The following is a 17,469-nucleotide window of genomic DNA, read 5'->3' as shown; positions in this document are numbered from 1 at the left end:
TCAAAAGCATCAATTCTTCGGCGCTGAGCTTTCTTCACAGTCCAACTCTCACATCCATACATGACCACAGGAAAAACCATAGCCTTGACTAGATGGACCTTTGTTGGCAAAGTAATGTCTATCTAGGTTGGTCATAACTTTCCTTCCAAGGAGTAAGCGTCTTTTAATTTCATGGCTGAAATCGCCATCTGCAGTGATTTTGGAGCCCCCAAAAATAATGTCTGACACTGTTTCCACTGTTTCCCCATCTATTTGCCATGAAATGATGGGACTGGATGCCATTTTCTTCGTTTTCTGAATGTTGAGCTTTAAGCAAACCTTTTCCCTCTCCTCTTTCACTTTCATCAAGAGGCTTTTTAGTTCCTCTTCACTTTCTGCCATAAGGGTGGTGTCATCTGCATATCTGAGCACAGAACTACATAAACAGCTCATATAACCCTGACATAGGTGAGGTAACTCACCCAAGGCCACATGGATTTAGGTGGCAGAAAGGAAGTCAAATCCACGTGTAACTCTTTCCACTGACATTTGTGTTTTCTTTTCTTTACACTGTGTTTTATGATCTGTAATAAGTGTGGATCAGCTTAATTTTTTCACTTTGAATATATGACTCTATAAAATATGAATGAGTGTTACCCACAGACAACTCTCAACCTCTGCTGTATGTTTTTCCTGTGGATGTTAATTCCAAAATGTTTGAAAGCATTTTTAACTACAGGATGTGGATTATAACCTATTAATATTTATCATGCTCTATATCTACTATAACCAAGTTTACCATCAAGGGGAAAATTATGCTTAATTTTTTTCTATAACCAGATAATGCCTTAGAATTGTTTTTGAATCATGCAAAAAATAAACTCATCCTTTATTGTGAAGACATATTTATACTCATGCAATTTTTCAATAATTAGAAGCTCCCTTGGGATCCCCAAGGTGAGCAGAGAGGTGTACTGGGTAGTCCAAGTTACTCTCCTAACTGGAAGTCAATCTTCATTTGGGAGGTGGGAATGAAAATGGGCACAGCATTTTATTTGCCCAGGATTATTTACTACTTATGAAACAAGGTGAATTTATATATAAGTAGACCCCGAACGTGGGGCTTCCCAGGTGGCGCTAGAGGTAAAGAGCCCACCTGCCAATGCAGAGGCATAAGAGACTGGAATTCAATCCCTGGGTCACGAAGATCCTCTGGAGGAGGGCATGGCAATACACTCCAGTATTCTTGCCTGGAGAATTCCATGGATAGAGGAGCCTTGTGGGCTACAGTCCATAGGGCTGCAAAGAGTTGAACACAGCTGAAGCGACTCAGCAGGCACACAGACCCCAAACATTCTACTAACACCACAGCTAAGCAGTAGAGTATCAAAATGAGTAAACCTTAAGCAACTATTAATTAAGAGTCAAAAAAATCTGAAGGCAAGATTCAAAATATAAAGCAGAAGGGCAATAAACTTCTGATGGCAGTAAGCTTAATTCCCAGCACTTTCTTGTCCTTACTCCGTCAGCTGTACGTAACTCTGTGAAGCAGGCTCTGTAAATGTGTTCCAACTTCTCCCCATTGAATGATACAGTCAGAGGCCTTGCCTTATTCCTATTATTGCATTTAACAGACCTATTATTTTGATAGATTGGACTTTTTAAATAATATACTCCATGCTAGAATATAGCCTTTATCAGTTTATTCTTTTCAAGTATTGGTTGAGATTTATACTACAGTTTGTGTTTTAAAAACACCAAACACTAGATTTATATACAGATTTAGTTGCTACATGCTTTTTAAAAAAACTCATTTCTCTAAATCACATACAACTGGCTGTTTTCCATACTACAAACACTACTTTGGTTTATATCAATGATGTCTGGAGATTTTAAATCTAAGTAGAGATTTAATTTTTCATTCAAAAGTCACTTCTTTGCCAACCCTTTCCTCACACCTCTAAAATCTAGGAAATGTGCCAAGATTTTCAAAAAACATATTTACTTATTCTTTGAATGTACTTGGAGGGAGATTAAAGCATAGAAAAATAAAAGCAGATGAATAGGACTTGTGGGCTAAAAGAGATATATTTGACTCATTTTGTTGTCAGTTACAAGAAGGAAAGAGAGAAAAAGAAAGAAGGAAAGAAAACAGCCTCAAAAATTTGAGGCAATGAGTCCAGTGTTTCCTAACACTATGCCTTAGTCAATCACATCTATCAAACTCTTCAATGAACTCCTTTGTCTTAACATGTACATAAATATTACCCTGTTTTGTATTTCATGGGGGGCAATAAAGTAATTTTCTAAAAATAATATTTCTAATGCTAATATTGGGATTTTATCAAGATGAGATCTATTGGAAGTTATAGTTTGTTATATGTCTAACTGAATGATCATCGGTTCATTCAAAGAAGATACTATGTTTTCTCCCCAAAGGCCCAATTAAAAAAAAATTTGGTCACCAAATTCCTTCAGTTCAGGCATCATGGAGAATATTCACAGACATTTGGAAATGTTTGGATCTTGGTACAAAGCTGCCCACTGGGTTATATAAGTAAAAAAAAAAAAAATTTGACATGTACCCACTGCTATACTAAAAATGTATAACCAACAAGGGTCTACTATATAGCACAGGGAACTCTGCCAAATATTATGAAAAACCTAAATGCAAAGAGAGTTTGAAAAAAGAATATATACATGTATATGTGTAACTGAATCACTCTGCTATACACTTGAAACTAACACAATGTTGTTAATTAACTATACTCCAATATAAAAAAAAGTTTATCAATTAATTAAGACAAAACAAGAAGAATCAATATGTGTAAGAGAAAATGATTTGGGGGAGGGTCAAAAATTCCAAAATGTTTATTTTCCTCTCAGAATGTATAAAGTGATTTCAAATGGCAAATTATTATACCTTAGGGGGCACACATGGAGGAGGAAAAAGTAATTAAAAACCAGTGTAATAAAATTAGTTTCCATTTCAATCACCTGATATATGCAGTGTGTTTTCAGGATATGGCTAGTACTCACAAGCATACCTTTTATAAATCTAAGGACACCTGAAATCAAAGAGGTGAAATGAATTTCCTGAGACTTAAAAAGTCTCTGTGTCTTAGTTTCCTTACCTATAAAATGGAGCAGCAACAGCAACTACCTTATTGGGTTATTATAAGAATTAAATGGAATTTGTATACCTTGCTCTGACCAGTGAAAGCACTGGGTATTTTTTCACCAAGGCCACTCAGTAGGGAGCTGGGGTTCCTTTCTCCCAATGCCCCAGCCTCTTTCTGCTTCACCACACATCCTCTGAGCATAAGGAATGGAAGACCAATAGTTTCTGAGGACATTTAGAAACTTCAAATATTTTAACAGGGTCCTAATATTTAAAGGTCAAATAGTAAATTATGAGCTGCCACTTGGAATTCTAATTACAATATAGAGTATTTCTTGCCCTGAAGCATTAGTGAGAACAAACTCCTGCTTTCAGCAGTGGTTGGGGACACTGGTGCTATGATGGTTAACTCTATAATAAGGCATCATCATTAAAGGACTCGGGCTTCCCTGATAGCTCAGTTGGTAAAGAATCCATCTACAACGCAGGAGACCCTGGTTCAATTCCTGGGTCGGGACGATCCCCTGGAGAAGGGATAGACTACCCACTAGTATTCTTGTGCTTCCCTGGTGGCTCAGCTGGTAAAGAATCCGCCTGCAATGACGGAGACCTGGGTTTGATCCCTGGGTTAGGAAGATCACCTGGAGACGGGAAAGGATACCCACTCCAGTATTCTGGCCTGGAGAATTCCATGGACTGTGTGGTCCATATGGTTGCAAAAAGTTGGACACGACTGAATGACTTTCATACACCATTAAAGGACTCAAATGAAAAATTATCATTCCATAGCAGAAGGTGCTACATTTTATAAAATATAATATTTAAATCATCATTTAAAGACTCTCCATGAGCCAGAGATCCCCATGAAATACAGAATACAGTAAACCAAATTTACCAGTATGTATTGTGTGTGTATGTATGTGTGTGTTGCTCAGTCGTATCTGACTCTTTGCAATCCTATGGACTATTGGCCACCAAGCATCTCTGTCCATGGGATTCTCCAGGCAAGAATACTGGAGTGAGTAGCCATTCTCTTCTCCAGGTTATCTTCCAAACCCAGGGATCAAACCTGGGTGTGTCTCCTGCATTACAGGCAGATTCCTTACCACCTGACTCAACAGGGAAGCTCATATATGCCATGACTGTAGGGTAAATCAGATCAGAAGATCACAGAATAATATTAACACAGACTGAACTACAAAAAAGGTCAAAAGAAATTCTTACGCAGTCTAAGGTAGTTACAGACAAAATTACTAGTATGGAATTATCAAAACTTACTAATATATAATATAGAGAAGAACAGAAAGTAAAATGAGATGGATGGTCTAATTTTCCTCATAATTTTACAGGAAGTGTATTTTGTGAATTTGAAAGCGCACTTTGTCCCGTTTCGATGACATCAGGACAGAGAACAATGGAAGGGAAGCTACAGCTGACACAGGGCTAGTGACACAATTGCTTTGAGGTGTGCATATGCAAACTCAGATGCCATTCCTGGTACGACAATTGCAGAGACTCCAGCCTACATTTCAGCTAACAAACCATTTAATCACCATTTGAAGAAAGAATGAGACACTGTCTGGAAACCTTCTGCAGACAAGTAAGATCAAGATAGTACCAACATCTGAACTCGTATTAATAGAAGGGCTTGGATGAAATCCAGAGATGACAGAGACTCTCAGGCTCCGTCAGCCATCCTCCTGCCGACCAGGACACTGTGAAGACAGACCTGAGTCCAAACGTGACTCAGAAGAGTCTGCCTAGAAAAACGCTGAAGGATGACCTCATGCTTCCTTCGCTTTACTTTTACAGCTGTGTGTGTCTGAGTGATAAAGCATAAATATCTATGTATACAGAAGTCTAAGATAGCTCTGCCGATAAGCTAAAAAGAAAAATCTTAATGAAAAAGTTGTATGGTGTACTAGTTGAACACTTCTTCTCTTCCAGTGGCACTTACTAGTGGCCTTACCCTCTACAGCACCTTAGACTTGCAGTATATTTCATCCCTTCTTCCTCTTGTCTCCTGACCCCTCTAACACGCCGTCTTTTAAGATAAACTTTCTCTCATCCATCTGACCCCTCCTGCTTCTTAATGTAAGGCCCTTATAACGGAGGAGCCTGGCAGGCTACAGTCTATGGGGTCGCAAGAATCAGACACAACTGAACAACTAAGCACACGTTTGGTCTCATAAGAATTTAACCCTATAAAACGTAAATGAAGGTTAAGGAGCTCAGTCATGCCTGACTCTCTGTGGCCCCATGGACCACAGCCTGCTGGGCTCCTGTGTCCATGGCATTTTTCAGGCAAGAATAATGGAGCGAGTATTACTCACTCCATTTCCTCTTCCAGGGGATTGTCTCAAGCCAGGGATGGAACCCTGTGCCTCTTGCATCTCCTGCACTGGCAGGCAGGTTCTTAGCCACTGTGCCACCTGGGAAGCCTCACTGTTTGTGTAGGACAGCTTATCAAAGTATCTTTGCATCTTCTCTAGTAACACAGCATACACTAGCATTCATGTGATAAGTACATTTATCAGAGTTTGATTAACTTTAATTGCAAGAATAGATTTATACTTTATTAACTTTAATTGCAGGAATAGGTGATATCCTTCTCACAATCCACGTTAGAAAAATATAACCAAAGGAAAATCATAATTCCAATAGTGTGGCAATTTGGTACTTTCAGACGCCTTCACAAATTATATTTGATATATTTCTGCAGAAGAAAACTTAAATGAGCATGTAAATTTTTATTTTATAAAATATTTGCATTTATAGTTTTATACAAAAGGAAACAGGAAACCCAGAGGACTTGAACAACAATAAACCCCACCTCAAGGTGAACTTCTGATAAAGAGAAATTTGGTTTCCTGGGTCCTGGAGTGAAAGGCACATATGTGTGCTCAGTTGTGTCCGACTCTCTGTGACCCCATGGACTATAGCTCTCAAGACTCCTCTGCCCATGGGATTCTCCAAGCAAGAATACTGGAGTGGGTAGCCATTTCCTTCTCCAGCGGATCTTTCTGACTCAGGGACTGAACCTGGGTCTCCTGCCCTGCAGGTAGAATCTTTACAATCTGCGCTACTAGGGAAGCCCCAGTGAAAGGCATGCTCTCCTTCAAACACAAAGGCCATCAAGTTCCTGAAAGTTCCCCAAGACCAGAAATGCCCTGGTAGAACCAAATGACACAACTTGACTTCAGTTTCTTTATGCATGTGAGCAAGGTCACTTGGCTCTTCATTCAACAATATTACTGAACACCTACCACGTACCAGAAATGCACCAGAACTACATAAGGATCAGTCATAAGCAGGGAACAACTCTAGTGGGGGCGAACCAGATGTGCTCACAGCCTTGGGACGGTCACAGTCAAAAAAAAAGACCACGCCGCTCAGTGACTTTCTTCTAAAGGACATGATGTTATTCACAGATACCATCTGTTTCCCAGACCTTTCACAGGGTGTGTTTAGGCAATTCTGTCCAGTGGACATGTTTACAGACCTGAGAGCAGCAAAGGGGTGAAAGGAAGTGGTTAGACAGCCACTCACTAGAAAAACCAAGACTAGATTGCAATCAGGGCTTCTGATTTACAGGTCAGGATTTAGAAAAAAGACTAAATGTATATTCTTCACTCAAAATGGCTATTTTTGCAAATGCTAGTATGTAGATTGATTAATTTCCAAAATGAAGTTGAAGTTGAATTGATGGAGCTCGGCAGATGTACAAGAATGCACACCGAATATATACAACCCATGATTGGTGTTCATTACTCAACCAAGAGACAGATGAGATTCCACAGATATCCTGTTAATGGTATGTGGATGTATTAAAGTGGAGAAAGTGGGCCAAAAAAGTGTCCATAATTATATGAAGACGCTCTGTCCTCAGAGTAACTCTAGGGTCAGGGAGGGAGGGAAGTAAGCTTTTCACTAAAATTGTTCAAGATTCCTCTTATAAATTAAGAAATCCTCAATGGGACAGCATATGACCTGCAATCAAACTAAAAGGTATTCATTTTCCGGACTCAGTTGACAGACTTTAAGGGCTGCCTTAGGCGAAGTGATTTTACTAATAACATAAACCATCTTATTTTCTATTAAATCCTCCTTACTTGGGATCACTACTGCATGCTCGTAGGGGAAACGTTTTTTAAAAAATACATTTTGCAGCTGCTCACCAACATTATTGACTTTTCTAAATAATGCTCAACAGATCAAGGAAGATTTGAAGCATGAGATTTTAGAGCTGAAAGATTAGGTTTTCATACCATAACACTGGCCCCACAGAACCCAGGAGCTGCTTGGAGCTTTAGTTTATGAACAAAAGCATGTCTTGAAAACCTCTGAAACTAAGTTGAAATTAAAGCCAGTCTACAAAGATGGGTCTTTTTTTTTTTTTTTTAATGCCACAGATCCCTGTAGGTATCTTTCTAGGACCTGACATCAGACAAAAAGCCAGGATTAGAGGATCTGGGAAAACCTCAACTGTCTATCACCAGCCCAGTGTCATGGTGGGCTTGTCACACACTCCAGGCTCCAGTGTGTCTTAACTACACAATTTCTGAATCTGTTTAGGTCTTCCTCAGGTCCTTTTTCATTTCTAAAAATCAGAAATCTGCATATTTCTTCCTAATATTTATTCCACGTCCTCCTGGTTTTAAATTTACTTTCCTCTCATCTTGTATTCAGTGTGAATAAAAACAGCTATTCATTATCATCAAAACATACCACATGATACCATATAGAGAGAACCCAAAACACTATTTCAAAACTTCTTTGAATTAATGTTGGGGGCTGCTTATCATGTGCTAATTAGTGTGCTAAGCATTTACAATGATTATTCTATTTGTTCAAAGGTCATGAAGGCAGAAAGTGGTAAGGCTGGAATTTAAATGTTTAGGTCTCATGACCCCAGAGATGCCGCTTATTTATAGTTGAATCACATCAAACTGTGGGTGATGGAGTTTCAGGGACTCTGGAAGCCACAGCAGGATCCATGGGAGAAACTCCACAAATGAACCCACTGACCCCCTAATATATCCCAGCACTCTCCCTCCCACTCTGGGGGGCCACAATAACTGGAACAGAATTGCATGCTATTTATCACCCTCAAAAGTACTTTTTTAATCAGAAGAGAGGTGGGGAGAGAAGGGAGAAGCCACAACACACATATACATAACCATCACACAAAATCATCCAAGCAAACATCATTAAGGATTTATTTGAATTTTGCATGCAGTGTGGGGAGCCAGGCTTTCTCCTTTCTTCTGTGTTAGCACTCTGATTTCCCATGCTAACCATAATGCTCCAGTATCGTAAACATTTATATATCATCCATTTAAATAACGCACATACTAGGTCCCATTCATTGAAATGTAAATGATCACAAAAGAGCCAAGGCGGGAATCGCAGTGAAAACTGTAACATTTATTGAACAGAGGACATATGTTTGCAGATCACAGCGTTGCATGAGCATACATTCCAGGATTCATAACATGGTTCCAATTCAGCTTTCTCACACAGTCCCTTTTTCAAACGGTAACTGAAAGGAAAAAGGTGTCAACTGCAATTACATATACAAAACCACAGGGCAACTTTCATTTAGAATGCATCTCTGCTCTACTGCCTAGACAGACACGAGGTGCTTTTTCAGGCCTGTGCACACATTTTTGTATGATTAGAACTTTTCAAAGAACAATGCTTTCATAACCCACAGGGTATCTGAGAATACTGTCCAGCTTATCAAGCTGAGCAAACAACTTCAATGAACAACAGAATTTCTAACATTTGTCTTAATCAATATTCCACTTTGCCCTCAAGATACTCAATACAGCAACTCAGTTTTTGGAATAACAAAGGAAAATTCATCTGACAAAGGGCATGGTACAGAATATATCTATAAAAGGTATTTCTCATCAACATTAAATAGCCAACTTCTTTCCTTTTGTTCTAGTGGAAGAAATTCTGGCCAAATTGTAAAAAACAAAAAACAAAAAAACCCCACCAAGTTCTTGAAGTAGTCTTTAACCTGCAATTTTCCTCGAAACATTATCTTTAAATAATAACAATAAAAAATAAAATTTAATTTCTAGGAATTTAAACAATTTAAAAGAAAATCTCTATTTTGATCAGTTAAAAAAATAAGGTTGTTCATTTTTCTGAACTACTGTTCTTTTTTCTTTCCTTTTATGGAAATATCTAAAATAGTGATCATGAAATACAAAATGATTATAATTTATCTCCTTAAGAGATTAATAACAGAAAACTGAAGAGGATTTTTGAATCAAAGAATCTGATAGGTAAAACATCTGATATAGGAATGTTTCATTGATGACCACTCAGACTATTAATAAAAATAAAATTAGGAAATCTACAAGAGAAAGCCTAGCTGATTCACTTTGCTCTGCAGAACTAATTTTGTTTAATTTAATACAGCATCTATGATCTATGATGGCTTTCTTCTAAGCACAAGTTGTCAGCTGATCTATTCTAAGAATTCCCTATTACTCTGTCCTTGGTATGAATGGAGATCTGCCATTTTTAAGGTGAAGCTCTTGCTTATGTCTTGCATATGTCTCTGGATATAATCTTCTTCTTTATTTTGAAATTCAGAAATCCTCTGCCTGTCTGAACATGATATTTTAACACATAATTAAATATTACATGTAAATATTAATCGTTTTGTCCAAGAACTACACTTTCTTTGACCTTCTTTTTGTTACTGCTCAATGCTCATGCAAAGACCTTTTTATAACACCCGGACTCTTCACTAAGAACAAACCAGAAAGGCTCTTCTGTTTGCTGGCAGGTGCATCCCAAGCATAGCACATCTGGTTTCTCTTCATCTAGAAGAGTTTGCTGATCCGCCATCATCTGCTTCGTGTCTTGGCTGGATTCATCTCAGAAAAGGCTATGGGGGAATGCCCACGTGCACTCCTAATTTGTAAATCACAGTCATAAAATGAAAGGAAAATGCACATTTGCCCTCACTAATTTGCAGAGCAAATTTATAAATCTAGAGCTGTTTTAAAAAGAGGTAAATTAAAGAGTTCCTTTATATGTGACTATTTCCCCAGACTTGAAAAACACTGATCTTAGTCATTGGTTCATTGTTTTTAAAAATCACAGTCTTTTCATTCTATCAATAAACGCTTCTTCAACCCTACTATGAGCAGGCACTGAAATCCTGTTTTATCCTTCCTAAAAGAAAGCAAGGGTTTCCCAGGTGCCACAGTGGTAAAAAATCTGCCTGCAATGCAAGAGATGCAAGAGATGTGAGTTAAATCCCTGGGTGGGGAAGATCACCTGGAGAAAGAAATGGCAACCCACTCCATATTCTTGGCAGGGAAATCCCATGGACAGAGCAGCCTGGCGGGCTACCATCCATGGGGTTGCAGAGTCAGACAAGACTGAGCAACTAAGCACACCACAAACACACACACCAAAGAAAGCAAAGGGCCTTATTCAGTGGGTTGAAGACAGCCACAAGGACATGTCAATTTATGCTTGAGTGGTCTAGTTAGTTTCAAGGTAATCTCTTTTATATAAGAGGAAAAAAAGAAGGCAAGAGAGTGAGGCACTGTGCACCTACTATGCGTCAAACACCATGAACTGTGTGGGTTTGTTGCAGAACTCTTAAGCCTCCTAAGAACTAAGGAAGGGTATTTATTCTTCCCATTTTATGGACAAGGATTAAAAAGTCTTTGATGAGTTCAGTAATTGTTCAAGATCATTTCCCATGCTACAGTCTCAGCTTGCCTTCTTTTTTTTAAAATTTTTATTGAGGTATCATTGATTTACAATGTTGGGTCAGTTTCATGTGTACAGTACAATGAATCAGTTATACACATGCATATATCCAGTCTTTCTTCTAGATTCTTTTCCCATATAGGTCATTACAGAGTATTCACTAGAGTTCCCTGTGCTATATAATAAGTAGGTCCTTATCAATTATCTATTTTTATATATAACAGTTAGCTTATGTTCATAACACAATCACCACAGGAAAAAGCTATCAACATGATTCTAGAATTTGAACTCGGATCTGAGGAACTCCAAAATGAAAACTCAATGCTTACTGTTTCTGTTATTAATTTCACAACATCAAGATGCTATAAATTTCTCTAGACAGAAAAAGTGCCTGAGTAACAGCTATTCTAAATTGATATAATTTCCTTTGTGAGGAAAGAACTCTTAAAATTATGCATCACTCTGCCAAGAATATGTAAGTAAAATCTTCATTTCAAAAATTTTAGATCAAATGAAGAAAATTTTGCTATAATCCTCCCAATTCCTCAATATTATGAAGTCTGTAATTAACCTCTCTTGATGGTCTAGGAAATACAAATCAAGATAATCCTCTAGTTTTGATAATATATTTATTTATCCCTCCATTATTTCCTTCTCCTTAAAAAATTAAGGCTACCATGAATATTAGAGAAAAGAAAAAAACACTGTGAAAAATTACTCTTCTTAAGCATTTTTATCTCCAGATACAATTCATGGTAAGATTACTTCCTTTCTCATATCTATAGTCTAACTCTTAACTCATCTTCATTTAATGCAAAGGAATTAATGGGCTTCCTTCAATACTTTTCTGCTTAAAGCTTTCTTCCTCTACTTTCAGGTAAGAAATCTTTCAACTCCATAGGCTATTTCACTGTTCTAGATTGTGCCTCTTAATTTAGATTGCTGTTGTTGTTCAGTTGCTAAGTCATGTAACTCTTTGCCACTTTGTGGACTGCAGAACACCACAGCTCCTCTGTCCTCCATTCTCTCCGAGTTTGCTCAGATTTGAGTCTATTGAGTGGATAATGCTATCTAACCATCTTACCCTCTGCTGTCCCCTTCTTCTCTCGCCTTCAGTCTTTCCCAGCATCAGGATCTTTTCCTATGAGTAGGGTCTTTTCCAGTGAGTCAACTCTTCGCACAGCTGGCCAAAGTATTGGAGATCCAGCTTCAGCATCAGTCCTTCCAATGAATATTCAGGACTGATTTCCTTTAGGATTGACTGGTTTGATCTCCTTGCAGTCTGAGGGACTCTCAAGAGTCTTCTCCAACACCACAGTTCAAAAGCATCAATTCTTAGGCACTCAGTCATACTTATGGTCCACTTCCATACATGACTACTTATAGACTTTGACTTTATAGACTTTTGTCGGTCAAGTGATGCCTCTGCTTTTTAATAGGCTGTCTAGGTTTATCATAGCTTTTCTTCCAAGGAGCAAGCGTCTTTTAATTTCATGGCTGCACTCACCATCTGCAGTGATTTTGGAGTCCAAGAAAATAGTCTGTCACTGTTTCCATTGTTTCCCCATCTATTTGCCATGAAGTTATGGGACTGAATGCCATGATCTTCGTTTTTTGAATGTTGAGTTTCAAGCTAGCTTTTTCACTCTCCTCTTTCACCCTCGTCAAGAGTCTCTTTAGTTCCTCTTCACATTCTGCCATTTTGCCAGAGTGGTATCATCTGCATACCTGAGGTTGTTGATATTTCTCCTGGCAATGTAGGTAGAGGATTATCTTTTTCAAATTTCAAGAGCAAACCCAAAGAGAAGATTTAAACTTGGCAAAATAATTGAAGTTACATATTATACAAATAGAAAATCAAACTTGAAATGACTGAAGAATTTTCTAGTTCCTGTAGATTGCATCATAATGCCCAGGGTGAAAATAATAGATTTTTCAGAAATCAGGTCCTCTCCAGCAACAACTCAACAAATGCATGAAAATGTACATCTGTGAAATAAATCTGCCACAGATGCTGCACCTGGAAATGAGGTCTAGAACAGGAAGCCATTTATTATCACAATAAATCATATCTATAAATCTATAGAGATCCCCACTCCATGAAAAGAAAAAAAAACCTAGTTTGGAAATTTTAAAGACTCTAGTTCACTTAAAAAAAATAATGATGAAAGATTGGTTGGAATATAACTCTTACAGAGCTGCAAGCTACAGCATGTTGTTTAAAAGACAATGTATACATACTTTCAGAGCTTAATTTCCTTGCATTTGTACTTAAGAATGAGACTGAATTTACCCAGTCTAAATTAATCTTTAGAAGTGGCTAAACTATGTAAACCTGATATTTTTAAAGTGATTAAAATGGCCCTTGGAGACCTTAACTGCCTACCCATTCCAGTATGCACCAGGAAAAAATGAAGGTAAATTTCTTTTTTTTCTGAGAGTTTCCTACTCTTGAGTATTATGTGATGTAAACTTTTATCTCTTATGTATATCTAAGCAGTCCAGAGAAGATTTTGGAATACAGTTCTGCCTAGCTGTTCTCAGAAGCTGTTTGACCGTGGGGCTGGCTGTGTTTCTAGATCTTTTTGATGGTTTCCTTTCAACTAAGTTTTTGGTCTTCTCAACATGGTTGCATTTTCTAAGCAGAGAAGAAAACTGCCAACATCCAAAGGCAAGAACATCAGGAAGCAGAAAAAATTCAAGATTCATCTTCATTTCCTCCTTTCACCTCCTTCTACTCTCCTTTTAGTCTCTTGTTATAAAGGGCTCTTAATATCCACTCCCACTGCTCACCCCCCGCCAAAGGCCTGAAATCGGAATCTGGGGAGGCAATCTGGGGCATAGCAGCGTCCAGGGCTGAGGAAAACCAGCCATCAAGCCACACAGCTGGCCCTTGCTCAACGTACATCAGAGTAAGACACTCTTACAGGTCCCAACACTCAAGTTCAGTCAGATAAAATTTAAAAACAGAAGTTAGAAAAAAGTTTCTTCCTTTGCTTTTCTTTCTTTATAAGTATATCTTGTAAGGAACATCAATCTGTCACCTTTATCATTGTACTTATATGTGAAATAACTATATAAAGCACCTAAAATAAGAGCTCCTTCACCAAACTATTCTATATAGAATTATGCAAAATATCTCAACCTATGAAAACATAATCTTATATGAAGTGGAAAAAAAATGTTTAAATACAAAATTTAAATGACTATTCTCAAGTTAAAGGCTAATTTAGAAATGATATAACATCTAGCTATTGCCAGAAACTTTTTTGTCTTGTATTACACACTTAAAATCAGTCAGATTAACCAAAAGCTTTAGCCAGTTTCATTTGTTTTCATCAAGAATGTATAGTATGGAGGGCAGAACCCTCAAACACGCAGAAGACTGTTTCTAACAATGGTATGTTTTTTAAAAAATGAATTCAGGACTTCTTTATGTGTGATATTTCACTGCCTTTTGTCTAGCTATTATGAATGTGTTACCCAGTGTACTAAGTTGATAATTCCAGAATTTTTCCAAGCAAAAAGTTAGGCTGATGAGTATTTCCAGGGTCATCATCCATTTCCCTTTTTGAAAGAAGGTTCTAAATATGCCCTTTTCCAGTCTTCAGGCACCTTATCAGTCCTCCACGAGTTTTCAAAAATGATATCTAGCGGTTCTGTGATGACTTCGGCCAATTCATTAAGAACTCTAGGATGCCAGCCATTGGGACCTGTGGATTTGAACATATCGGGGTTATTTAAGTTCTCCTTTACCCATTCTTCCCCTAGTCCATCATGGATTTCTGCTCCATTTAAGTCATACTTGTCCTTTTCTGGTTACCATATGGAATTTTGAAAACTAACTTTAAGACTCTGTTGTTTATCAATCAATTTTCTCTTTGAAGCTAATAATAAGAAAATGTATTTTATTCTTCTCAAGCCTATATTTGTTTTTTTAAAAAAGGTCTACTTCTCTTTCCTTTAATGTTTCTTATGAGAATAGGAAAGTAAAAAAAAAATTAAATAAAAATATATCTTATAATAGTTTGCCTTCCTAAATCACATCACTCAATTCTACACTTTGGTAGCCTTAGTCATAGAATATCAGTCAACATACAGCAGAATATTTGAAATATTTGAAACGCTACCTAGCTCATGCTCAGGAGGTATGTATCTATCCAGCTTGTCTGTGTAAAGGCTAATTCAAAATGCACCTTCCTAAATAAAAGATTCACAACCATCTTTAATCATAATCATTTGTGTGCACAAACAGTAACTTTTTCACACAAGCTTTTAAGCATATTTGTGCATTAGCTGGAAAGAGATGAATAAGGATTTCTTACAAAGCAGTAACCTAGCAGAATTCATCTGCTATTGTGTGGTCGTCTGCACCAGTGTTCTGGGATTGATATTACACTAATTATCGCCAAGCTCTGATTGGTGTTGACAGTTTTAACCCCTTCATGGTCACCATGATTCCTCCACAAATGAAAAGCAGCAACAGATTACAGTTTCCTGCCCATCTGTCACTGTTGTGCCCTGGGCCAAGAGCCCCTTGACAGATCAGAATGGACAAAGGAGAAGGAAAAAAAAGAGTGCAAAGGAAGAATGAGGATGCCTGGGTCTCTCCCATGATTTTTGATACGATAGGCAGACTGTGCTGCTTGGATTCAACCATTTACTTGTTTTTTGGTGTGTTTGTTTTTATTGTTGCTTAACTGAAAATGCTTTTGGAAAAGGCTGAATCACTTTTGCTCTCTTTCATTTTTGTTTTTCTAGTCTACAACTCTCCAGTGTTACCCCCAGTTTTATCTCTTGCAGAAAAATTGTATTGCAGGCATTATTGAAAGACTTTAAAAAATGATTCTGCACATTTCTCTAGGGTACAATAATTGGTTTTAGCACAGGCTATGTTCACCCCTGCTCAAACAGCCACCTGCTGATAGCAATATGTTAACTAATGTGTCACTATTAATTACTTTGGGCAAAATCATCCAACAATTGCATCTAAATGGACAGAAAGTATTACTAGCCATGCTCAGAAAGTTTCTTTCCCCAGAGAATCAGGCTGTTTTGAGATCTTTTTGTCCCTGTAATACCAAGTAATAATATCTTAGAACTCACTAATATATTCAAATAGTCACTCAGATAAGCCCATCTCCAAGCCAATCCATTCCTCTATGAAAATCAAGCTCCTATTATAAACTATGTAAAAGTAATGTTCGATCTAACTTGACAAGCTAAGTTTTTTGGTGTTTTTTCTTTTGAGGGGAGGAGTGAGGGAAATTTAGCTTAACATGAAGGCAAAACTGTTTTATTTTTAATGCTCTAATAAATGAATAAATGAAAAAGTGCTGCAACAAAAATGTATTTGCTTTAGAGTGTGAGTTAACTTGCTATTTCTACCTGAAAAACCAGAAAGAGCCTCTGGTTACAGCATTAGGGCAACTAAGAACCGACTCATTAGAAAAGACTCTGATAGGAAAGATTGAAGGCAGGAGGAGAAGCGGATGACAGAGGATGAGATGGTTGGATGGCATCACCAACTCAATGGACATGAATTTGAGCAAGCTCTGGGAGATAGTGAAGGACAGGGAAGGCTGGAGTGCTGCAGTCCGTGGGATCGGAAAGAGTCGGACACTACTGAGAGACTGAACAACTGAACAACAAAAGACCTCAGGAAGACTACAGCTGAATTTTGACAAAGTCACCAAGGAAGGAGACACCATCCTGAGAAGACTCTTGTTAAAACAAAAGATTCTCAGGTGTTGCACCGTGCCTGATACAGCTCTGCCTGGAGTCAGCAAGATACCCCTGCCAACCATTAAAGGTCATTGTGTTCAAGATCATCGTCTTCCAGGAACCTATGGAAATAAAGAAAATGCCTTGGACAGGCTGTCATCTAGTAAACGCAGGCACCCTCCACATTAAACTCAGCTAAAGATGTGGGCCACGAAGTCATTCACAAATATAGCATCAAGCTAACAGCTCCAACTGAAACCTCTTGCATCTTAGGTTCAGCAAAAACAAATTGCATTGATTAAACAAGCCCAGCCTTGCCATTTGCTAGTTTTCATTCTTTGGGGGAAAGGGTGGGAGGCAAACAAACAGGATTTCCGCAGTTGGGTCATGGAGAGTTTCAAGATGTGAGAGCAGTCTCAGAGAACAGTAATTAGTGGAGCACATGTTGCTTCATGATCACAGGAGACATTAGTAATTTCCCTGCTCGGAAGGCTCCTTGGCGCTCTGGCACCTGGCATGCACTATGACATCCTAGATCCTGCTCCTTATAGATCCCACTCTTCAAGCAGAAGAGAAATGAACACATGTTTACAACTCTGATCAGCATTAAGGAGATAACTGCTAAAAAGATGTCTTATGGGCAAACAAGCGATGTCAGTCCAGTCTCACTTCACAGAGCTGCTCCTATCAGCTCACATTTTTCCATTTCATTTTCCCCCTAAATTGTCCAGCATATTCCTACAGAGAAAAAAAAAAGCCCTTTCTTCATTCCTCCAAGGAAAATAAAAATCTGTTTCATGTAAGTTTGGGCTTTCCAGGTGACACTAGTGGGAAAGAATCCGCCTGCCAATGCAGGACACACAAGAGCCGCGTATTCATCCCTAGGTCAGGAAGAT

The 17,469-nt window shown here is 38.1% G+C and overlaps 1 protein-coding gene across 3 annotated transcripts in view; it reads right to left on the bottom strand.

The window, feature by feature from the left end:
* The window catches only part of SAMD5 (sterile alpha motif domain containing 5), a 146,329-nt gene that overhangs the window by 71,157 nt on the left and 57,703 nt on the right, over positions 1 to 17,469 (bottom strand). For 2 of the 3 annotated variants that reach the window (XM_055535904.1, XM_055535902.1), the window contains one exon: positions 8,507 to 14,562. The exons of the other annotated variant lie outside the window; for it this stretch is intronic. Coding sequence is in view for 1 of the 2 variants with exons in the window: in XM_055535902.1 (XP_055391877.1) it covers positions 14,500 to 14,562 (63 nt within the window). In the remaining variant the exon portion in view is untranslated. Of the gene's footprint in view, positions 1 to 8,506; positions 14,563 to 17,469 lie in introns of those variants that run through there. 3 annotated transcript variants of the gene reach the window in all.

The sequence above is a fragment of the Bubalus kerabau genome, chromosome 9, assembly GCF_029407905.1.
Source record: "Bubalus kerabau isolate K-KA32 ecotype Philippines breed swamp buffalo chromosome 9, PCC_UOA_SB_1v2, whole genome shotgun sequence".
NCBI classification, from domain to species: Eukaryota; Metazoa; Chordata; class Mammalia; order Artiodactyla; family Bovidae; genus Bubalus; species Bubalus kerabau.
The sequence above is the reverse complement of the archived record's forward strand: the minus strand, read 5'-3'. Positions and strand labels throughout refer to the sequence as shown.